The sequence below is a fragment of the Xiphophorus hellerii genome, chromosome 10 (assembly GCF_003331165.1).
Source record: "Xiphophorus hellerii strain 12219 chromosome 10, Xiphophorus_hellerii-4.1, whole genome shotgun sequence".
In the NCBI taxonomy this organism is placed as follows: domain Eukaryota; kingdom Metazoa; phylum Chordata; class Actinopteri; order Cyprinodontiformes; family Poeciliidae; genus Xiphophorus; species Xiphophorus hellerii.
The window spans coordinates 24,194,133-24,218,081 of NC_045681.1; the positions used below are offsets into that span (position 1 = coordinate 24,194,133).

At 38.1% G+C, this 23,949-nt stretch overlaps 2 protein-coding genes and 1 long non-coding RNA gene across 5 annotated transcripts; 1 reads left to right on the top strand and 2 right to left on the bottom strand.

Moving 5' to 3' along the window:
* Positions 1–2,999: 2,999 nt before the first annotated feature.
* LOC116726686 (uncharacterized) lies at positions 3,000–8,516 on the bottom strand. Its single transcript, XR_004340644.1, has 2 exons — positions 8,035–8,516; positions 3,000–3,184 (listed from the first exon to the last, which is right to left on the bottom strand). It is a non-coding gene; the product is annotated as an uncharacterized LOC116726686 (long non-coding RNA).
* Positions 8,517–9,805: 1,289 nt separating this feature from the next.
* Positions 9,806–12,552, bottom strand: LOC116726668 (uncharacterized). Its single transcript, XM_032573491.1, has 6 exons — positions 12,290–12,552; positions 12,068–12,162; positions 11,613–11,739; positions 11,097–11,214; positions 10,354–10,430; positions 9,806–10,177 (listed from the first exon to the last, which is right to left on the bottom strand). The coding sequence occupies exons 1-6, from the start codon at positions 12,368–12,370 to the stop codon at positions 10,067–10,069; spliced, it is 609 nt and encodes a 202-aa protein (XP_032429382.1). The 5' UTR covers positions 12,371–12,552; the 3' UTR covers positions 9,806–10,066.
* A 2,303-nt stretch (positions 12,553–14,855) lies between these two features.
* On the top strand, positions 14,856–23,854 carry rsph10b (radial spoke head 10 homolog B). 3 transcript variants are annotated; one of them, XM_032574976.1, is made up of 18 exons: positions 14,856–15,152; positions 15,702–15,777; positions 15,886–15,954; positions 16,063–16,236; positions 16,752–16,837; positions 16,910–17,030; positions 17,222–17,398; positions 17,838–17,937; positions 18,002–18,129; positions 18,202–18,400; positions 18,501–18,606; positions 19,102–19,181; positions 20,079–20,227; positions 21,518–21,622; positions 21,710–21,886; positions 23,053–23,128; positions 23,352–23,533; positions 23,760–23,854. In XM_032574976.1, exons 1-18 carry the CDS (start codon positions 14,932–14,934, stop codon positions 23,817–23,819), a joined length of 2,286 nt encoding a protein of 761 aa, XP_032430867.1. In that variant the 5' UTR covers positions 14,856–14,931; the 3' UTR covers positions 23,820–23,854. The 3 variants fall into 3 exon arrangements, with proteins under 3 accessions (XP_032430867.1, XP_032430866.1, XP_032430868.1); XM_032574975.1 differs by having other exon boundaries at positions 14,857–15,152; positions 18,498–18,606; XM_032574977.1 differs by having other exon boundaries at positions 14,857–15,152; positions 18,014–18,129; positions 18,498–18,606.
* Positions 23,855–23,949: the final 95 nt, after the last annotated feature.

The following is a 23,949-nucleotide window of genomic DNA, read 5'->3' on the forward strand; positions in this document are numbered from 1 at the left end:
TACAGTGATTACAGTAGAACACATGGTGTCTGAAAAATGTCCCAATCTTTTCCCAGACCCTGTTATATTTACACATGAGAAGTTACCCGGAGCTATCTTTTTAGAAAAAAAAGGTTTCCTTTCATCTGCTGCAGTAAGGGGAAATACTGAATCATAAATCACACAGGTGCTATTAGGATTAGTTTTAGTCATTACCTCTAATAAGCATTGTTTTGTGATGGTTGCTGGAGTCACACGAAGGAGAGGCCTTGGTTCCATACAGACTACACAATCATTTTTTGCCATTTTTGCAGCTTGTTCTACCATTAATAACCAGTTATTATTATGCCCTGATACACCTGTGGCAACTTTGAACCAGTCATCAACAGTTTTTACCTCTTTCACCGTCACCCCTACTGTCCATGGAGAAATAGCGTTCTCCACACCTGTCTTAGGTTCTTCACAAAGAATTGTCAAAAATTTTGGATCAGCCCCTGATATATAAGCCCACAAATAGAATCCCCAGCATGTTGAGCCAGTTTTTTCCTTAAAACTAGGAGGAATCAAAGGATACTCGGTCGTGTTTATGACTATCTGTACTCCTTCATCTGTACGTGAAATACTAAGTATCCGTTTCTGATGTTGTGCGTATGTGGTGGTACCCCAGTTTTTTGTCCATTTATTACCTTCGTCAGCCACTAAAGTCTCCCAGCCGGTATTAGAAAGATCATTTGTCATATACCAAGTATTATCTCTGTAGTTTAGCCCCTTATTCTTTTTTGTTGATGTCATACTTGCCCAGGAGACTAAAACAATGGTAGTAGAACTAGGTGGAAAACACACTTGAATACCCACCCTTACTCCGTGAGTGGTGCTACAAGAGTTATTTCTGGCATGAATCATTCCCAAATGAAAACATAAAATAAAAACAAAAACAACATATTTATTCGCCATTTCACTAAGTGTGCAAGCTTGTTTAGCTCCTAAAGACACTACAGGGTTGTGGACAACCTTCGCCAGTTTTGAGATGACTAAACTATTTGGTTTAGCCCCCTGTGTACCAGTGTTGTATAAAGTACTGAAATCTCAGAGTCAAGTAAAAGTACAAGTACCTCTCCAAAATATGACTTTGGTAAAAGTCGAAGTCACTGACTGAAATGTTACTTGAGTAAAAGTCTTAAAGTATTTGAAACTTCTTGTACTTAAGTATGGAAATTACTGTAAAAATGGATGTACTCAAGTAATGTAATGAAAAGTACAAGTAAAAAGTAAAACAAAGCAAATGCAGTTTGAATGACATTTTTTATATTTTGGTAAACTTGTCAAATACACTTAAAATAATGTACACAACCAAGTGCAGGCAAAATTAAACCTGCTAATAGATATGCCTGCAGGCATCATTTAGTTAAGAAAATTAGGTGCTTTACCTATAGCACAAGGTTAACTTAACCTGCTTTACAACTGAACCAGCTTCTTAGTATACCCTCCAGGACAGAAAATACAAAGTTTTTGTAAGCCTTAAGTTTTCCCTTCAAGTAAGGTCAGTGCTGAAAATGAGAAAAATAAATAGTACAGAAAATGCGGCCAACATGAAGAAAAAGAGCTGTTACGATTACTCTACTTCACAAATCAGTGAATCAGTCAATCCTACAGTCAGTAGGTGGTGCACACAACTGGTCATTATGCAAAAGAAAAAAAGAACTGGGAGGAAAATGCAGCTTATTGGCATCTGTAAACCTGGTTTTGAACTTGCTTGCCTTTCCTATATTCGTTAAATTTAGTCTAAATTGCTATCGCTATGGCTTCTGTCCCCCCTTGAACAGAGGAGTCTAGGTAGCCTGCTACAGTCAACATTAGGCCTAAGCTAAATACACCACGTGTGGAACTGAAACAATGCCAAACAAAGTTCATTTATGGTCAAGATTTCACAATACAGTAGTGCCTAGTGACCAAGCTATAGTTACTGAAACACGAGGATTATAACCATTTCATAAGAAGTTACCTCGATGTGTTTCTTCAAGTTGGACGGGGAGTTTTTGTAAGATAGAATTTCCATGTGACTGCTACTGATTGCGAGACTTGCTTTGTGTTTAATGGGAGAAGCGAAACAGGTGTATCCTAATTAAAAGTAAAGAAATCAAGAAATGGCAAAAAATGTGGAATGAAGATAAGAAAGGAAGAAGATTATATGAAGTACAAAAGTCAGTTTGAATTCGAAGCATTAATGAACGAAACAGAAGAGAAGAAATAATAATTAGTAGATTAAGAGTAGGTCATACCTACTTAAATGACATGCTTTATAAAATAGGGAGGAAAAATAATGATAAATGTGAGAGATGTGGAGAGAAAGAAAATGTAGAACACATATTGATGAACTGTAAGTCAAATGAACTCAAAAGGGAAGAATTAAAGAGAATAGTTAGAAATATGGGGCATGAATGGAATCTTAAAGGTATATTAGGAAATGAAGGAAACATAACAGATATTCACAAATTAAGGAAAGCATTGTTTATTTATCTTAAGAATACAAAATTAAAAAGTAGAATTTAATAGATATGAAGTAATGCTTCTACACACTCATGTACAGTAGGTGGCGGTATGCACCTTAAAGTTGCTTGTGATCCGCCATAATAGAAAAGAAGAAGAAGAAGAAGTATCCTATTGGTGGTGATGAACAAGCCCAGGCAAGCAGGCTACGGACTTTGTTCGGTAGCCTACTTGCTACTTGCTAATCAGTAGGTGGGGTCAAAACACTTGCGTTTCTCTCTCTCGCTTTTTTGTAACGAGTAACTAAACCACACATTGAAAATGTATCGGAGTAAAAGTACGCAATTAAGTTCGGAAATATAGTGAAGTAAAAGTGAAAGTCATCAAAAATTTTCATACTCCAGGAAAGTATGAAGTACTCCAAAATATACTTAAGTAAAGTAGTGAAGTATTTTTACTTCGTTACTATACAACACTGCTGTGTACGCTGGACTTTGCCCTGTAGGTCGGTGAGCGTCCCAAACTGCTTTTTCTACTTTTGAAATGAAATGACCTTTTTACAGTGTGTCAAATGCACCCAAGTTGAAACTTTCTGCTATCTTTAAAGCGGTGGGGGTTGTCAGCAACACCTGGTACGGTCCTTCCCACCTGGGTACCAGTGTTTCTTCTTAATGCTCCTTACTCGCACCCAATCTCCAGGCTCCACTAATATGGTTTCCTGCTGGGACACAGAAGGGTGATCTTCAGTTTGTTTTTGTTTTTCTAACATGACTCTCATATAATCAGCTAAATTAGCTTCATCATTTGTTTCCCATTGATTTTTAAATTGTGGCAATCTACTGTATATGGCCTTCTGAATAGAGTTTCAAAGGGTGTAAGCCCTGATGTACTTGTAATGTTAATGTATAGTTTTACCAAGTCTAAACACTGTGTCCAGGGCCTGCCGGTTTCTTCAATGCACTTTTTTAGTCTATTTTTAATAAATCCATTGTGTCTTTCGATTAACCCAGCACTTTGAGGGCGATAAGCACAGAGGTTCTTTAAATCTATGTGAAACATGGTCCCTATTTTATTTATAATTTGGTTTACAAAATGAGTTCCATTGTCAGTATATATTTTTTCAGGAATTCCGTATCTAGGAATGATATCTTTACAGAGTGCTTTTGCCACCGTCAAAGCATCTGGGTTTTTGTGGGAAAAAGTTCAATCCATTTGGAGAAAGCATCTATTATCACTAAACAGTACTTTTTTCCTTCACTTTTGTTCAATTCTATGAAGTCCATGTGTATTACTTGAAAAGGATATTGCGGTTTAGGAAATTTTCCTCTACACGGTCTTAAATTGCCCTGAGGGTTGTGTTTAGCGCATGTTAAACAGGCCCTACAAACATTTTTTGAATAGGATATAAATCCATAAGTGGTATAATGTTCATGTATCTGTCCTACCATCCCCCCTGTTGAGACATGCGAAACACCGTGGCTCAATATTGCCGCCCATTTATACAGATTTTTTGGTAGGATAGGTTTATTTACGGGTCATTTATAGATATCATCTTCTATTTTAGCTCCATTTTTTATCCAAACATTTTTTTCATTTTGTGGACTTAATTGTTGCATGTCTCTTAGGGTCTCTTTTCATAAGTTTGATTTCTCCTCCACATGTAACACGTTTATTTGTCCCTCAGCCGCTTTCTTTGCCATCTTGTCAGCGAAGGCATTCCCTAGGGACACGTCATCTGTTCCTGCAGCACATTTACAGATAGCTAGCTGTTTTGGTAGTTGCACAGCTTGTAGTAAATCTTTTAGCAAGTCTGCATGTGTTACTGGTTTTCCTGTTGATGTTATCATACCCCTATTTTTCCAGTGCTGTGCAAAGGTGTGAACTGTTGCAAACGCATATTGACTGTCGGTGTAAATCGTCACTTCTTTATCTTTCATTAGTTTACATGCAGTGGTCAGTGCTATCAATTCTGCAGCCTGGGCTGAGTAATGTGAAGGGAGTGTTTCAGCTTTGAACACTATTTTGTTGGTTACCACTGCATATCCGGTTTGAGTTTTCCCTTGTTCATTTTTTCTCGAGGAGCCATCCACAAAAAGTAATTCACCTTTATCTAATGGCAGGTCTTTTAAATCATTCCTGCTCTTTGCCGTTTGTTCTGCTAATTCCTGACAATCATGCTTTGTACCATCATCTGGGAGAGGTAACAATGTTGCAGGATTTAAAACAGTGCATCTTTCAATAGTTAGATGGGGTTGAGATAAGAGAGTGAACATACATGAGAGATGCCTGGCAGGTGATAAGAATGTCATATTTGTCTGCAATAGTAGTGCTGAGACCGCATGTGGTACTTTTAATGTTAATGGATGGAACAGAACTATAGGAGCACTAACTTCTACTGCCATAGAATGACAGCTCTCACACAGCGAGGCAAGGCGCACGCCACACTATCTAGTTTAGAAGAGAAATATGCTATTGGTCTCATTTTATCACCATGTTGTTGAACCAGTACAGAAGTCATAAAATGACCTTTACAATCTACCATTTGAACAAAAGGTTTTTTATAGTTTGGTAGAGCCAGTGCTGTACTTGACAGAAGGGCCTGCTTTATTCTGGAAAGGGCCTCTTCTGCTTCATCTGTCCAACTCAGCGGAGAGGACATTTTAAGATCTTTTTCATACATTAATTTGTTTAAAGGAGCCGCAAGTTCTGCATAATTAGGCACCCAGTTTCGACAATAGTTAGTTAGCCCTAAAAAGGACATCATCTGCTTTTTTGTTTGTGGTTTGGGTGCTTGGAGAATTGTTGTTTTTCTATCCTCCATTATGGTTCGTCCCCCTGCACTCAAATCATGACCCAAATATTTTACTTGTTCTTTACATATTTGGAGTTTATTTTTATTGACCTTATGACCTTCTTCAGCTAAATGTTTTAGAAGCGCAAAAGTGTCTTGCTTACAGGTATCCATGTTTGGAGAGGCTAATAAAACATCATCTACATATAACAAAACTTGACTCCCTCCTGGGGGTTGAAATGTTGACATACTGGCACTTATCACTTGAGAGTAGATTGTAGGGCTCTCACAGTAGCCCTGGGGCAGTCTGGTATATGTGTACCTGTTCCCTTCAAAAGTAAAAGCAAACCAAAATTGACTCTCCTTATCAACTGGCACTGAGAAAAAAGCATTACTGATGTGTACAACTGTGAATACTTTTGCATCTGATCTAAGAGAATTTAACAATGTGTGTGGGTCAGGTACACACGGAGCCCTCAGCATTGTTTACTGCTTGTAAATCCTGAACCATTCGCCATCCGACAGAAGGGGGCTGTTTTTTAACAGGAAAAATAGGAGTGTTGCACGGAGAATTTTCACACTGCACTACGACTCCTGCCTCAATAAGGTCTTTAATTACTGGTTTTATACCCTCCTGTGCATCTTGTTTTAAGGGGTACTGTTTCACCTTTGTTCTAAATTCAGTTTTAGGTCTAACCTGCACTGGCAAAGCTCCTTTTTTCAAAAATTTTAAATCCTCTGGGAGGCTCACTGCTGCCACCGAGGTGTGTTTTGCGTCAGTGTACAGATAGGTCACCGTTATCTTAGCTGGGGTGACCTTGTTGAGTCTGGCTTCATAGTTCTTATCAGGCCCCGGAGTCGTTTTAAACCAAAGAGTAATGTGAAGATTTTCAGGAAATCTTTGATCCTGCGGGGCAGAGATGGCTTTACGCCCCTCAGCCAGAAGTGTCTGCGCAATGTTATGTGGGGATCTGTTAGGCACATCCAATGAATAGTAATAATATGGTTCCCTATATCCCTGGACGACAAAGAAATCTTCCTCTTTTATTTCTGACCGCCTTTTAACTGCTATGTGCCCATCAGTGGTTGCTAAAGCTAATCCTAGCTGCAAAAGGCCATCTGGCCCACTGTGTATCTTAAATGCGGTTATCATTCTTGCTCTATAATCATCAAAAGTTTCTTCCTCCTTCTGTTTGATTCTGCTTATCTCAGTGTAGTTTGCTCTGCATTGATATCTTTGAATTGTCCTTGCTGCTAAAGCATTAACTCTGTTTTTTAGTTCCCCATCATTGTGTGCAAGAACTACAGGAGGAGACCCACTTAATGGGTTCCACCCCCCTCGAACATGATGCCAGTCACTACCTAGGGCAGTCATCCATGCTTATTGGACTTGGTGTCTGTTCAGATGGTAGGACTGGCGCAGGCTATTCATCTCCTCAACAAAACGGTTTACATCCTCTTTATAAGATGTAATCCCTGCTAAAGCCTTTTTTATGTCCTCCAGGGTCCATGTTCTGTAGACCAGAATCGTGTCCGCTGGCCCCTCTGCCCCTGCATTAGGATTTGCCACTTGTATCATTGGATACAGTTCAGATGTATTTGGCTGACTATCTTTCCCTACTGAAGGACAACACAGGGGAGGGAGAGAAGGTGCGTTGGAAGCTGTGGCTCCCTGCACCAAGCTCTCTCCTAAAGTTTTAGACCACTCATACTTTTCTCCTTTTGATCTAGTGATAGGTCTGTCACTATCTCTCTCCTCATATTCCGGGGGCGATGGCAAATCTGGGTATATTCTTTTACTCTGTCCTCCCTGTTTTGCCCCTTCTGTGTTTTTTCTAGAATCACCATCTACTGTATTTCTCCACCCCCTCCCGCTGCCTGTTGCTGCCTTATCTGCCTCCTTGACCCAGTCTCATTATCCTCGTTGCTGTAATACATTACATTTTTTTTCTTTGCTCTGTTCTACACTCCTTTTTTTAAGATTTATTTTGCCCATTTTCCCTTTCTAGTGCTAATTCTAACCAGAAATCTACATCGTCATACCCTTGTTTGCGCATTTTCTTTGGATTTGACTTTGTTTTTTGTTTGATATTTTCCTGCAGTAAAGTTAGTTTTTGTGAGTTTAGACGGCCGTCAAAGTCATAGTTTGTTATCCATTTATCTAAATGTTTTATTTTACCCGGATCCTGTTTTTCGACATATTTCCAGTCATTTGATTTTAAACTGTCTGTTGGCTTATTTTTACTTATTCCTTTCCCCATTTTTATTTTTTTTTATGAAATTTGCCCAGTTTGTCGACGCCTAGGGAGTCCTAAAAACTGGGGTTCTGTTCAGTAGGCCAGCAATTGAAACAACCTGTTGAGGTAACCCACGCTTCAACTCTTTCGAGTGGGGGTTCTTACCTCTGCATCCTCAAGAGGTTTGCTGGTTACAATCCTACTGTTTTATATGAGGTAAAATACCAAGTGGTATTTATACCTCCAATCACTCGCACAATCACACACTTTTTTTTATTTTTTGTCGCGGAATTTAAGCGCCTGTTCTCGCAGGACTCCGCCGTCCTTTTTGCAACGGGTATTCGTCGGGCCCCGTCTCCCAGAACAGGAAGGCACCAGGCTCCGTCCACCTAACCACGGAATTTTGCGCGAGGACTCCGCCGTCCTCTACGGATTTCGTGCAATATTTTTACCTGTTAGAGTCTAGAACTGACAGGGTTTTCTGTGCGCGCAATGACCCTCAGTCACTCGCCACTTTTAAACAAGAATCACTCACCTCACCCCCGTTGTCTTTCCCTGGAGCACCGTCAACCGTCAGATCCCAGCAGGCAGGTCGAGCTCCAGCCCTTGAACAGGATCTGATGTTTCCACTAGGAAACTTGCCGGGCGCACAGTCTGTACTGGGGTCCACCAGACCTGCCGGAATCCTTCAGGTGTATTGGCATCCGGCTCTCGAAGGACCAAGTAAATGTACCGCAGTGAAGTTAGTTTCAAGTTGGATATTCGATATTCGAGCTCCGCGGAGTAAGCGGCGTTTAGCTCAAGGTTGATCCGATTTATGAACGCTACTGTCGGCCAGCGGTTCTCCACCGCTCCCGGCCCGAGCTCCGCGGAGTAACCGACGTTTAGCTGAAAGTTGATCCGATTTCGGAACGCTACTCTCGGCCAGCGGTTCTCCACCGCTCCCGGCCGCAGCGCCCGAAGGTTCACTTAGGGACTATCAACAAATTACTGAACCTAACATTCCTGTCAAAGAAATATAATGTTTTCTTCAATAGCTTCCAGGTCATGTGACCTATTGACTCAAAATCACTTTGGAATAATTATACTAGTCTCTTTAGATGAGGCACAGTCATTTGTTTTCCATTTTAAATCATTTTCAATTTTTAATTAATTTTTTTCATCAAAATTGAGTGTTTTTCTTCAATAGCTTCCAGGTCATGTGACCTATTGACTCAAAATCACTTTGAACTTGTTCTAATAGTCCCTTTAATTGAGGCACAGACATTTGTTTTCCATTTTAAATCATTTTCCATTTTTTAGGAATTTTTTTCTTCAAAATTGAGGGTTTTTCTTCAATAGCTTCCAGGTCATGTGACCTATTGACTCAAAATCACTTTGAAATAATTCTAATAGTCTCTTTAGATGAGGCACAGTCATTTGTTTTCCATTTTTAGCCATTTTCCATTTTTTAGGAATTTTTTTCTTCAAAATTGACTGTTTTTCTTCAATAGCTTCCAGGTCATGTGACCTATTGAGTCAAAATCACTTTGAAATTGTTCTACCAGTCTGTATAGATGAGGCACAGTCATTTGTTTTCCATTTTTAGCCATTTTCCATTTTTTAGGAATTTTTTTCTTCAAAATTGAGGGTTTTTCTTCAATAGCTTCCAGGTCATGTGACCTATTGATTCAAAATCACTTTGGAATAATTATACTAGTCTCTTTAATTGAGGCACAGACATTTGTTTTCCATTTTAAATCATTTTCCATTTTTAATTAATTTTTTTCTTCAAAATTGAGTGTTTTTCTTCAATAGCTTCCAGGTCATGTGACCTATTGACTCAAAATCACTTTGAACTTGTTCTAATAGTCCCTTTAATTGAGGCACAGACATTTGTTTTCCATTTTAAATCATTTTCCATTTTTTAGGAATTTTTTTCTTCAAAATTGAGGGTTTTTCTTCAATAGCTTCCAGGTCATGTGACCTATTGATTCAAAATCACTTTGAAATTGTTCTACCAGTCTGTATAGATGAGGCACAGTCATTTGTTTTCCATTTTTAGCCATTTTCCATTTTTTAGGAATTTTTTTCTTCAAAATTGAGGGTTTTTCTTCAATAGCTTCCAGGTCATGTGACCTATTGATTCAAAATCACTTTGAACTTGTTCTACCAGTCTGTATAGATGAGGCACAGTCATTTGTTTTCCATTTTTAGCCATTTTCCATTTTTTAGGAATTTTTTTCTTCAAAATTGAGGGTTTTTATTCAATAGCTTCCAGGTCATGTGACCTATTGACTCAAAATCACTTTGGAATAATTATACTAGTCTCTTTAGATGAGGCACAGACATTTATTTATGTTTTATGTTTTTATTTTATAATTTTTAGGAATCTTTTCCTTAAAGTTTAAGATTGTTGCTCAATAGCTTTCAGATAACGTCATAAAATTACTTATCAATTTGAAATGATTCCAGTACACTTTATACATCACAAATAGCATCAATGCCACACAAACATATTACATTTTCATTTTCCACAGATATTTTCAAAACGTATTTCGAACAATAATGAACACAGTTTCTAGTTTTCAGATTAACTACACAATACACATTTCCAACTGCCTGTTTTTTTCTTTTGAAATTCTGTGCTCTTCATATTTATGCACAGGGCATGGTACCATCGGTCACAGTTGTCACACTGGATCTGTTCACAAATACAAGAAAATATACATGTTTAGCAGTATTGAACTTACTCATCTCCTGTCACACAGTTTGGTGTTTAATTGCTTGTCATTTATTATATAAAACATTTCATGGCTCCCAAGAGTCATTTCCTGTGTCTAATTCTGAATTTTACATTGACAACTCTTGATTTCTCACCCAGTCTGTCATTCCAGGGCCAGACCCCGGGGCTTTGTATGCAGCGCACATCGCACACCAACAGTGGTCATCAAATACTGTAATCAAGAAGAATATACAGCATATTCAAACAAGATAGATTGATAGATCGATATATATATATATAACAAAATAGCTAATTATTTCAGAAAATTAATTTAAAATTATTAATACTTGGAGATTATATAAAATACATTTGTAAACTAAAGTAAATTTTCTAAATTATCAATGTTGCATATCGTTTAGATATCTTTGTCTGTTTGGATTGGCACTGTTGGTGGTTTATATTTTGTGAAATGGAATTTGCATTTTGTAATTTTTTTTTTTTTTATTGACCTCACGGGCTGCAGGAGCTAATGAGGGCAGACTCTATATAAGTTGAAAGAGTCATTGAAACAGTGAATTAATTGAACTGTCAAGATGTGCTTGTCACAAAGAAATCAAAACTTAGTGTTCCCCAGCGAAAGCAGCGAGGTCTGTTTAGTTTTGTTATCTTTATTGGTTAAGTTCATGTTTTGTATTACAATGTTTGTATATGTTTTAGTTTTCACATTTATTGAGGTTATTGTGGTGACTTTGATGATGGTGGTTGATCTTAATCAAATAAAATAAAAAACCTTAAATTCACCAGTCAAGACTGGTTCAGTAATGTAAGAGCTGGGGAGATTCTGCAATATATATGTGTGTATGTTTATGTATTGTAAGTCGAAATGCACATGGTATACCTGATGCATCAAGGATTTGAAGAGCGAGAGTTCTTCTTTCACTTTTCATTGCCTTTTTTGTTGTGTCAAAATCTACATCTGGCATCAGAGGGAAGGCTTCCATCAGTGCTTTTGCCATCTAAAGAAAAAAAAAGTTTTTAAAGACTTTTTTTATGGCATTATAATGCATCAGACTTAAAACATTCATGTGGACATATATAGTGTACCCACATATACTGAAACAGGTATGTTTGTTAGTACAGATACCTGTAGTGAAACATCTAAATGTTTCAACATTTAGAAGATGATGAAAGAACTGTAATTACAAATACTGTGTGGCATGTTGCACTGACCCCAGTTATGGGCTACTGTTGGGGGAGTCTGTATTTCTCCAAGTGAATACACACTCTTTCCACAATTCCGAAAGCCCATTTTAACTAACCAGAGAGACTGTATTTGATGATAGACAACTTTTCTCTATAATAATTACACAGTATCCACACTTGTATAACAAAAAACATGAACTCATTAATTTACTTTGACTACAATAACTCCACAGCTGCTTCCGTCTTGTTGAATAGGGTGGCGCATTGTCCCCCCTTTCCATTGGATCCCAACCCAGTCTGTTTTTCCATGGCATGTCCTTCTCATTTTGAAGTATTCTCTGGATAACAAACAAAATGATTTGTGTAAGAGCAATTGTATTCTGTAATTCCACTCATAAGACAACTCACGCTTTCCTCTTATCAGTTTCTGTTAACAACAACAATGTTAAGTTTATTGAAATTAATATTTACATAAACATTTAAATTAATAGAAATATTTTTTACATAATATATTTTGAAAAAATGTTATGGATAATATATTTCAATAATATATTCAGAAATCTGAATGTCACATACATTCAGATTTTTAACTCAATCTCTATGTGGTCACTTTGCAAATTTATTAATTTTTAATACATTTTAAAAATTTATTAGAGCTTTATTTACTGTATTCTTTTAGCTGCCTTTTGGGAGTCCACAAGCTCAGATGATACTTGTGCAGGATCTATTAGGAATACAGTTCTGGCTTCTGCATTGATGTACTAAAACAGATCAACAAAGTAAAGGGGCATAACAAAGAAAAATTTCATTAAAACTAATGTGAATATGTCATGCTCTATCCAAACCATAAAATGAAAAAATATTGATTATAGACAAAAAATCACAAACCAGCAACTTCCAGTGATTGTTGTTCACAAGGACAAATGACAGAACTGCTTCATAGTTGTCAAAGTTTACCTGAAATGGCATTAAAAATGTTCAAAAATTAAATGTTAACATAAAGACAAACTTTAAGCACATGTCTCGCAATTAATCTTTTCCCACATGTCAGTATTTACTTTTACTGACAATTTTGCTTTTCAATGAGAAGGTGTTTTAAAATTTATAATTAATTTAGATCGCAAACAAATGTCTGTGCCTCATCTAAAGAGACTATTAGAATTATTTCAAAGTGATTTTGAGTCAATAGGTCACATGACCTGGAAGCTATTGAAGAAAAACCCTCAATTTTGATGAAATAAATTAATTAAAAATTGAAAATGATTTAAAATGGAAAACAAATGACTGTGCCTCATCGATACAGACTGGTAGAACAAGTTCAAAGTGATTTTGAGTCAATAGGTCACATGACCTGGAAGCTATTGAAGAAAAACACTCAATTTTGAAGAAAAAAATTAATTAAAAATGGAAAATGATTTAAAATGGAAAACAAATGTCTGTGCCTCAATTAAAGAGACTAGTATAATTATTCCAAAGTGATTTTGAATCAATAGGTCACATGACCTGGAAGCTATTGAAGAAAAACCCTCAATTTTGAAGAAAAAAATTCCTAAAAAATGGAAAATGGCTAAAAATGGAAAACAAATGACTGTGCCTCATCTAAAGAGACTATTAGAATTATTTCAAAGTGATTTTGAGTCAATAGGTCACATGACCTGGAAGCTATTGAAGAAAAACCCTCAATTTTGAAGAAAAAAATTCCTAAAAAATGGAAAATGATTTAAAATGGAAAACAAATGTCTGTGCCTCAATTAAAGGGACTATTAGAACAAGTTCAAAGTGATTTTGAGTCAATAGGTCACATGACCTGGAAGCTATTGAAGAAAAACACTCAATTTTGATGAAAAAAATTAATTAAAAATTGAAAATGATTTAAAATGGAAAACAAATGACTGTGCCTCATCTAAAGAGACTAGTATAATTATTCCAAAGTGATTTTGAGTCAATAGGTCACATGACCTGGAAGCTATTGAAGAAAACATTATATTTCTTTGACAGGAATGTTAGGTTCAGTAATTTGTTGATAGTCCCTAAGTGAACCTTCGGGCGCTGCGGCCGGGAGCGGTGGAGAACCGCTGGCCGAGAGTAGCGTTCCGAAATCGGATCAACTTTCAGCTAAACGTCGGTTACTCCGCGGAGCTCGGGCCGGGAGCGGTGGAGAACCGCTGGCCGACAGTAGCGTTCATAAATCGGATCAACCTTGAGCTAAACGCCGCTTACTCCGCGGAGCTCGAATATCGAATATCCAACTTGAAACTAACTTCACTGCGGTAGTAAATGTCAGGTTTGACACCTATTAAAGACAAATTAAACAGACACAGAAAATATAAGAGAATTAGATTCTTTTGATCTCGCGAGGAGAACGGATAGAGATGTGTTTCCAGTCACAAATCTCCAACCGCTCTGAAACACATTTGTCCGCTCCTCTCTTTTTATTACTGTAGCAGCTCCCCAGCAGTTGAATTTATCCAGCCAGTCTCGACGGGTGAATTTAGCGTTTTTATTTTATTTTTTTTCTTCGGGTGATTCGTCACCACAGTCACCACAGTCACCGTGAAAACTAAAACATATACAAATATTAAAATACAAACATAAACTTACAATACAAACAACAAAACAAAACGTACCTCGCTGCTTTCACTGGGGAACACTTGATTTCTGCATGCTATTCAGCTTGACAGTTCAAGTCGTTGATTGATACTACCAGCTTTTAAAAGGCCCGCCCTCATTAATTACGGCAGCCCAAGAGGTACAACAAAAAAAACCCAAAACATTACAAAGTGTAAATACCATTAAATCAAACAAAAAAACAACAACAAAAATACTAATCAAAACAGACAAACATCCATAAACAATCTGTCATACTTAATTTAGAAAACTCTTAATTTATTTTAAATAGTGTATCCGTTACAATTACTTTCGGAGTCCCTATCACAGAGAACACTGCAACTCTAAGGGGTGGGGACAAAACACTTCATTACTTAGTTGCAGTGCTAATGACAATCACTAACTAAACGCATGTTATCTTGCACTAGATTATTCGGTTCCAGACACAGAGTAAAACAGAGCAAGTCGTACATCTTCACGGCGACGGTTTTATAGCCATCTAGCAGGTCAAAAGAAGAAGAAGTTCCTGCTGAGTAATAAACCCTGTGAGCACGGTTGTCACTGCTTTTCTTCAGGGAGGCCCTCTTGTAAAAAGGAAACAAAGTAATTCAACAACACAGAAACATTCTTTATGCTGAAAGAAAAGAAAACAATAAAGGCATATAAGGCAGATCATTATATAAGCAACACTGTTAGGATACATGAAACAACAAATATTTGATAATATATACATTTCACCTAACAACAGCTTACAAAGGTTAAAAAATGAAGAACTTAGCGTTCGTTAGTTTTGCGCTTTTCGTTAGTTTTGCGCTTTTTGACTGACTTAGGCTGCCGTAGTTAGAAGCTTTCTCGAACGTTACCATAGAGACGTTTCAAGTCGCTTGAGAAACATAAAACGAAGGACATTTGAGGGAGTAAACATGGCCATGGAGGTTTTAAATGCTGAACTGTGCGACGAAGAAATATGTATGGAAGCAGAAATTGAAAACAACGAGAGTGGCGGTGAAAACTTAGATGAAAGCTTGTTAAGTTTATCAGAAAGAGTAGCTAATATTCTGCTGAGGAGCTCGGAGAGTAATGACCGAACCCAAACCGAAGACATTTATGAACTCCCTGATATAATTTGCCTGAAAATACAAAGGTACCTTAAATAGTTATTAACCTAACATTTAATAAAATGTTTTAAAATGTTCTCAAATTGTAATTGCTGATAAATCACCAAATGTAGCAAGGTTCATTTTTTCAATCGGATTTGACAAAATAGCAGTGCAGGCCTCAGGTTATATCTGGCCCTAAGCAGATTTACATTTGGGGCCCCTCTTTCTGGTGGAATCTGGGAGGGAGAAGGTGTGGGGAAGGCAAGTTGAACTAATTGATCTTAAAAGCAATTAAGAGATTATTTGATATCACTTGCTTAGATGTATTTGTGAATAAACTGAACTCAAAACACAAAGAGAACAGATTGTAACTACATCTACAAAACAATGGAAAGTTATTCTTTATAGTAAACTTGCCAATTCCTTAACATCTTAAATAAAAATTCTAAGCAGTTCAAAAACTTGTTGATCTGTGCTGAAAATATACTTTTGCAAATTTGACAGGCCCTAAGCGTCATCATCATAGTTGGCTTGTGCGTTGGACTAGCTCTGCTTAAATCCAGTAGAGTGTATAATTTTGTCAACGTCAACAGGTACAAAGGAGAAACCAGTGATGGACAGATCAATGGAGAAGGTGTTGCTTCTTTTCACGGAGGACATGAGTACAAGGTGCATTGACTGACACACAAAAAGTTGGATATTTAGATTTGCCTCCACGTTACACAAAGTCATTTTCATTTAAATTGATTAATCAGTTATGTAAATTGTTTTGTGAAGGGAATTTTCTCCAAAGGACTCATGGAGGGATTTGGTACATTCACACAGGCAGATGGTGTGAAATATGAGGTATGTTCCCTAAGTGATGCATATAATCACTGCCTAAACATGTGGATTTAATTATTGTATCTGCTCAACAAAAATGTCAAAGTGAGTTAAAATTTTCAATGTTGGCAGGGAGACTTTGTGTGCAACTTGCCAATGGGCCAGGGAACGTTCACATGGCTCGATGGTAGCACCTATACAGGGGACATCAGCAGAGGTATAAGACATGGAATGGGAACCTACAAGTGTCCCAGAACCGGTATGTCTTACAGTGGGCAGTGGGACCACGGCAAGAGGCATGGAAAGGTAGGATTTACTCTTACTCTTTCTTCTCTTTTTAAATGTTTTTTTTTTCTCCACACAGAATGGCAAAATTAATGAATATGCATAGCATATACATACACCCCACTGATGTTTGAATAAATGTTCCTTAGCAGTTCCCAGAGATATGACAGACTTTTGTAGCCACCAACAACCTACTGACATGGCTGTGGTTGAACAGTCGGGTGCTCTTCTTCACAGATTTTGTAAAGCTCATTTAAATTAGTTACCTAGACCAGACTTTTTAAATGTAGACCTCAAATTTACAGCTTAATATTAACCCGCTTCATCCAATCCGAAAAACGTTTTGGGGATAATTTTACTGCTGGACCACTTGACCATGTGATCATAGAACATCCTCGGTAAATTTAAACTTGTGCATCCGGTCCTTCTATAATTCATACTTTGTACGATAAATAAAAGATCAATTTAACGTTAATGTGACACTTATCCCCATGATGGGTGGATGTCAGCTTTTAACCTGAACTCTGTTTATTTAGGGTAAAGTGTATTATGATGAGGACCAGACCTCCTGGTATGATGGGGACTGGGTGGTGAACAAGAGAGACGGATGGGGAGAGAGGGGGTAAGTGTGTCCTTGATCAGTTCCTAGCTTGTAGTTAATATTAGTGAGATAATATTAAGTGGGTTTTAACAGTTACCCGTCTGGAAACACATACACTGGTGAATGGAGGAACAATCTGAGGCATGGAGAGGGAACTATGAACTGGACCAAACTGGGACAGCAGTATGTTGGGAGCTGGAAAGATGGAGTGCAGGTATGAAAGAACTGAACTGAACTGTGAACTGAACACATATGTAGATACAGTAATTAATTATTTAGTTTTAATTAACCCTCTAACCGCTGACCTGGAAAGAAACTGCCAGGACACTTTAGTCATTTTGCAACAATGCCATATTTTAATGTTTATTACGAACTGGATTGGAGTCTTGGTTCTTCATCTTCCAGCATGGTTTGGGCACACACACCTGGTTTTTGAAGCGCATTGATGGATCCCAGTATGCCCAGAGCAACCAGTACAGTGGGGAGTTCTTTGAAGGTCAGCGTCATGGGAAAGGAATCTTTTACTACGCTGGTGGTGCGATCTATACAGGAGAATGGAGGAACAATAAAAAACACGGGCAGGTTAGTGTTCATCTGAGAAATATAGAGGCTTTAAAAATGATCTGAAATCTGGATTATAAATCAGATGCAGACTCTGATAAATGTGTTAGTACCCCTGGTAAACATGTTTATAGATTTTACTGGAGTAATATAATCTCACACTTCCATATTTTGTATTTAGTTTTTATTATCAGTGGCACCAACAATGTCTTTAAAATGAAAGCTTTGCTTTTAGGTTATGTTGTTTAGTAGCTATGTGTATAAAAATATCATTTTGAGGAGGATGCACTGCTGACTTTACTAACCCATCTTTACCAGTGCTGTCTATGGGGTATGCTAGAAGAAGTTATCTTGTTGGCAGCTACAGATGAAGCTACTCAAATCTCCCAGGAAGAGTTTGATCATTTTGCTTCTGTAATATTTGAAGCGTTCTAAGATGTGTGTGTCCCTCGGATTTCAGGGCAAGCTCACTGCGAGGAGTGGCCGTGTATTTGAATGCGACTTTGATGACGATCTGATCTTAGCCAGCCTGAATGAAGACAGAGCTTCACTGCCCCTCGGTAAAGAAATGCCCCATTTGAGCGAACATTCAAAATACATTTCCCAATTTTCACGGTTTTACAGTCGCTGTCGCAGGCATCCTTCCGCTGTCAGACAACGACTCCAAGATACTAGGATCTGACATGGCTTTCAACATCCAAGTTCTCCTGAATAAGATCCCACAGAGAGACCGTGAGGCTGAGCGTATGAAGGTCAGCTCCTCCGCCGTTATGACGCCGTTCCACTGCTGTTCCCCGCCTCACGCTGTGTCTGTGCTGCCTCAGGTGGAGTCTGTGGTGATGAGCCAACACGTGGAGCTGAGGCTCATTTTTGGTTTCTACAGCAAACTCGGCATCTCCAGTCGCTCCAGTCCTCCTGACAACATCTTCCTGCTGTCCCACCTGCAGTTCTGGCGCCTGCTCAAGGACTGCAACATCCACCGTCACGGCGTGACGCTGACACAGATAGAACGTTTGATCAGAGGTGAAGGAGTCTGGTTTGTAACGATCGCTATCCAGGACGGGTTAGCTGCTGCAGACGTTTAGGAAGCTTGTTCTGTTGTCTTCCTTCTGTGTTTCAGAAGAGGGAGGTGTAACAAAGACCTGCTCGCCTTTCACGTTCATGCCGCTTCATGAGTTTCTCATGGGTCTAGTGACGGTGGCCTACTACATCTACAGGGAAGATCTGGTGTAAGGAAAACATCTCCTCCAGTAGATATTGTGTAAAAACATTCAGCTTCAACCAAAAGTGTCACATATTGTGAAGAAAAAAAGAAATGAATTTTTTCAAGAAACCTTCTCAGAAATAGCGTCCTCACAGCATGATGCTGCCACCGCCGTTTGTTACAGTGGGAATCTGCAGTTTTAATATTCCACCATATGAATTTTGCGTTCATCTGAATGAAGTGTCTTCTTCCACATTGTTACTGTGATCAAAAGTTCAAGCAGTGTAAATACTTCAACACAGCCCTGTTGAATAATAAAATAACTTAGATTTAGTTATGATACATCTGGGTTTAGAAAGAGAATCGAAAGCAGACGATCTGAAAGAAATGTATGAAACCTCACCAGGAAACATTTTTATCCTGCTTTTTAGTTGTGCAGAAACAAAGAAGACATGATGAAATATTAGTCACCGTGAGAACTTTAGAAAAAATAAAAACATAACGTCTTCTCTATTTGCAGGTCCGAGAAGCACCTGTTGGCCGCCTGCTTTTCCAAACTGATGACGAACGACGTCCTTCCAAACGCCAGGAATGTAAAAGGTGCTGATCTATTTTACTGGTTCCCAAAATAAAACAGAACAGAAATATCCATCGCAGTGGAGAAATTCAGGTGTAAGAGCCGCATCAAGGCATGTAGGCTCATACAAAAGATCAAAACGTACATTAAAACAAGATTAACAATAATAATAGTAATATACTATACAAGATTAAAACATAAAAAAATACTACAATTATCAGAAATAGAAGCGTCAAACTCTGAGCGACGTGCAACTCAGTCGGATGAGCTTTCTTTTTATGTAAATAATTTATAAGTGTATGGAACATTAAAGACAACTGACTACTTACAATACAGCATATCAGTGCAGTGCAGAAAAAACCAGAAGTGCAATAACAGCAGAAATGTTATTGAAGATTGAGTAAATGACTGTAAATACCAGCAGGGATGATGGACTGGTAGATTCTGTTGGGAGCAGTGATGGTTGTAGAGTCGAACTTCTGCTGGGAGGAAGGCTCTGTGAAACGCTCCTGGTTGTTTAGTTTAAGGTTTCCAGGGAAACCCAGCAGAGTATTCATGCAGACATGAATATTTGGTAACACTTTATTTGACGGAGCGTGCATAAGACTGACATGACGCTGTCATAAACGTGACATAGCTCGTGTCATGAAGGTGAAGGAGTCTTCATGAATGTTTACGACTGTAGTCATGAAGTGTCATTCGGGAAATAATGACACCCCGCAAATAAAATATTACCGAATATTGTTTTTTTATATAGTTGTGCATATAAAATGTCTAAATAATACAATGATAAACACATTTACTGAATACACATAAGTAGAGTATTGAATGGTTGGGCTCATACTAATAAAAAGTCATTCCCATGTTGCCTTACATGTTGTCTTTGAGCTGATTTAATAACTGCAGCCTTTTTAACGCAGGCCTCCTGTTCAGCCAGCCAGACGTCACAGAGGAAGCTCTGAAGTACCTGAACAAGTGCTGGGAAATCTTTCAGTATTTCTGCAGGATCTACTCAGCCCACAGCGACGAGACATGCATGACCTGCAGACACCTGCTGAGGATGTTCAAGGTGCCCCAAGCTGCACGCATATCAATCAATCAATCAATCAATCAATCAATCAATCAATCAATCAAGTTAATTTGTATAGCACATTTCAGCTATGCGGCAGTTCACAGTGCTTTACATCAGAAAAAGCACACACACACAAATGCAAAGCTGTAGAACACACATCAGTACCACACATGCACTGATTCATTCTTTTATTTCTGTTTCTTCATTTGACAACCAGAGCCGTAAACCTACAGAGTGATTTTTTTTTTTTTTGCCACTTTCAGAACAGCTTATGCTCTGTCAGAGTGGATGGAGAGGCTCTCATTTTAGGCCTTGCCACAGCTTTATATTTAGATTTAGTGCTTTGACTGGACCATTCTTACAAATGAATATGTTGTGATACAAACCACTACTGCTCTAGCTACTTCTAGCTAGCTTCCCGCCACCTCTAAGTATGTGGCTGTTTTTTGGGAAGAGAAGCCCATCCAGTTTTTTCAGAGAGGTGTGATGTGAGTTTTCCGCCACACAGGGTGTTATTTTAGGATTTGACTATTCTGATGATTAATGAGATATAATTTCTGCAGATTTTTCATGTACTATTTGGGATTGTTTTAGAATACAAATATTTTAATTCCTATTAATAAAAGAAAATGTCATTGCCTAAAAAGCAGTAGCAGCATTCCTTTAGTGAAGACTTGATCATTTGTGGCAAAGGATGCATCTGCAGCTAAAAAGTCATTCTGACATCAACGTGAAAAGCTCGGCCCTTTCTGCTCGCTGATCTGGTGATTCAATTTTTGGATTAATTGGAAAGCAAAATGTGCTCAATATTAGATTTTTTATGCAAAATTTGAACCAGGTGAAGATAAAACTGTCACTTGATGAGTTCTGTGTAGAACAGATTACAAATAAATGTGACTTTTTAAAATCTGTATAGTCCAATTAATAATTAATGAATTACTAAATTAGTTGGTGACTATTTCAATAATCAATTCAACACCATGTATGGGGTTAATGGTTTCAGCCCTAGTTGCTGGTTTTCCTACATGGCTTGTAACAAACTGCAAATGGAACTACTCTCCTTAAAGCCCGTGGCAGTGAAGCATCGATTGTCTCTGCAGCTCCTCCAGTCATTTTCAGGTGATAGACTGATAGAATGTAGATGGTTTTTATAATCAAACCCTTTAAGAAACTCTCTACCTCCTTCTACAGGCTTCAGATTTAGTCTTCAGTTACTGTCTCCTACCCTGCAATATCTCTAATACATGGTTAAGGCATTAGATTAATAATGTTCTGTTACCTTCCCAGGACCTCAGACTGTTCGATCAGCGGCTCACCACAACAGCATTACTGGGGCTCCTCATTGCAGAGAACTGTCTTAGCGACAACTGGCCTTCTCGTGTGGAGCTGGAGGTCCGCCTCTCCGTTTCCAGTCAGTTATCATAATGTGCTTCATTTAGCGTTTCTTCACTAATGCTTTCGTGGTGATCTCATCTGTAGATTGTGTTCCTGGAGTTTTTTGAGGTGCTTTTGGACTGTGCAGAGTTAAAGTTCCAGCAGGTTTTTGATGAGCCGGAGGAGAGTGCGGTCCAGATTGCTACCGACAGCCAGACTACAGAGGCGGAAGAAGCCTCGGGGGAGGAGGAAGCAGAGGCTACAGCCGAACATGTCCAGGAAGTGAGAATCTTTCTTCTGTTAACTGTCCTACATAAATAAAAATTGTATGAGTGATAAAAAATTCCTGCGGAGACGAGTGTTTCACATCAGACAGTCTAATATGCAAAATTCACTTTTGAAAAGTGTTGAAGTGGGAAACCAGATAATGTTGATATGATCAGCACCTATTCAATATTTTTCAAACCTGGCCTCTAATAACTGATTTTCTTTTATGTGGAAAAAGCAAAGCTTCTTGCTAGAACTTACTGTAGAATTCATCGAACCTATTTATATATTATATATATACATAAAAAAAGTTCCATGTTTGTTTTGTATTTTGTTGAAAATCACAATAAAGCAAAGTTGCTTCACATTCCCTCTGGTGACATCATACAGGGATAATGTGAGCGGTGGACTTCTGCGTTGTGTGTGTGTCGTGGTGATCGGACAAACCACAAGACACCAAGTCTGGGTTTGGAGGCGGTCTCCGTTTATTTAATCTGTCAATCGGGAGATATTAGCATTAGCACATAGCATGTTCTCCAGTTCTCCAACCCGATCTCTCCCCAGTGGAACGAATAAGAAAAGGGCCAAGCTAACATACCTGTCATTAATACAGAAGGAAAAATATAAATGAAAGGATTCCAATGGATTATAAAACTTGCCTCTCCCCGGTGGAACGAGTAACAAAAGGGAAGAGGAAATTAATAACTTAATATTTGTAATAGTCCTGGGGGACCCTGAGCAAAAGAAGAAAGTAAGGCGGAGCTGGAGGACCAAACCCCTTATTGTAGACACAGAGGAACACAAGGACAGTCAAATATAAGCCGACAAATACATTAAAGAACACATTTTGCGTACATATACAACTATTAATATAGACCCAGTTACACTAACGCAAATAATTCAGAAACTACCACCTGTCTGGCGTCACTTTTATACTTGTGCTTCTTGTGATGTCATCAATCCAAATAAACAGGACAGAATTAGCACCTTTTTTTCCTTCTGGATGCTTTTTTAAAAACATATTTGGTGAACTGTGTAGTGGAAGTCCAGACTTCATTACACAGCTGTGTTTTTTTTACATTTTTGTATAAAGAATAAACTTTACTGGATGCCACCTTTAATACTTCTGATTAATATCCACACAAATAGTCACCATAAACTAACTAATCATGTTGTTGTAGGAAGAAAATGACCCTGTGCCAAAAATGGAGAGTGAGGAAGACGAACCTGAAGAGCCAGAGGAACCACAGCCTGCAGGTTCAGCCTGGTTTAGTTGTGTTGCCTCCATCTGCAGTTTATTTTAGAAATCCTTTTTTTTATACAGATTGTATTCAGAATAAAGGACATTTGACATTTAGTTCATAGTTTTAAAAAGCAGTTTCTAAAAAGAGCTAAATCTTGTGATTGCCTCAGAAATCATCTGCAGGAATGTTTCATTCAGCAAAAATTTGGTCTGACTTCTATTTCTTTGCCCTAGAGGACTTCTTAGAGGATCATAGCAAGGAGAAAATGAGCGAACATGAATCCAGAGACCATCAAGAACCAAGCACCATCCTGACTATCCAACAGTTTTTTACCCACTGCTTCTTCCCTGCAGTTGAACATCACATTTTGGTTACCAGGAAGATGGAGAAGCTTGCTGAGGAAGTCCAAAACACCAAAGTATTTCACTTTATAGAAAACTAAAGCTAAGAGGTTTTAATTCCTAAAATAACACCATCATGAGCGGGTAAAGCTAACAATTGTTAGCTTTGTACTTACTGTAATTTCCACTTTTTTTTTTAATACTGGCTTAAACAATGATGCATAACTATTTTCATTCTTTTAAATGTCCTAAACTTTTGTTCCGTTAACGAAATGATACTTATCCTCTATCATTGCGTTGCAGGAACCAGAGCCAATAATAAGCTTATATGAAGATGAGGAACCAGAACCAGAGGACACTTGACATCTTCAAGAAAAGAAAAGCTTCTGTTCAATATCTATTCTCTCCATTGCATATATATATATAAAAGGTAAAAAAATCTTTGGAAAGGCTTACAGCTGGTCTGTGATGGAATGTTAAACAATTTCAGAGA

What these genes read in the sequence shown, in the direction of transcription:
- LOC116726668 (XM_032573491.1), bottom strand. Translation starts at nt 12,370, where the DNA reads ATGCCATTTCAGGTAAACTTTGACAACTATGAAGCAGTTCTGTCATTT. An exon ending in GTGGAGTTATTGTAGTCAAA is followed by an intron (nt 11,215 to 11,612) that starts GTAAATTAATGA and finishes TTTTTTCTTTAG; the next exon opens with ATGGCAAAAGCACTGATGGA. An exon ending in GCCCTGGAATGACAGACTGG is followed by an intron (nt 10,178 to 10,353) that starts GTGAGAAATCAA and finishes ATTTGTGAACAG; the next exon opens with ATCCAGTGTGACAACTGTGA.
- rsph10b (XM_032574975.1), top strand. Translation starts at nt 14,932, where the DNA reads ATGGCCATGGAGGTTTTAAATGCTGAACTGTGCGACGAAGAAATATGT. An exon ending in GATAGAACGTTTGATCAGAG is followed by an intron (nt 18,401 to 18,497) that starts GTGAAGGAGTCT and finishes TCTGTGTTTCAG; the next exon opens with AAGAGGGAGGTGTAACAAAG. An exon ending in ACCTGCTGAGGATGTTCAAG is followed by an intron (nt 20,228 to 21,517) that starts GTGCCCCAAGCT and finishes TTACCTTCCCAG; the next exon opens with GACCTCAGACTGTTCGATCA.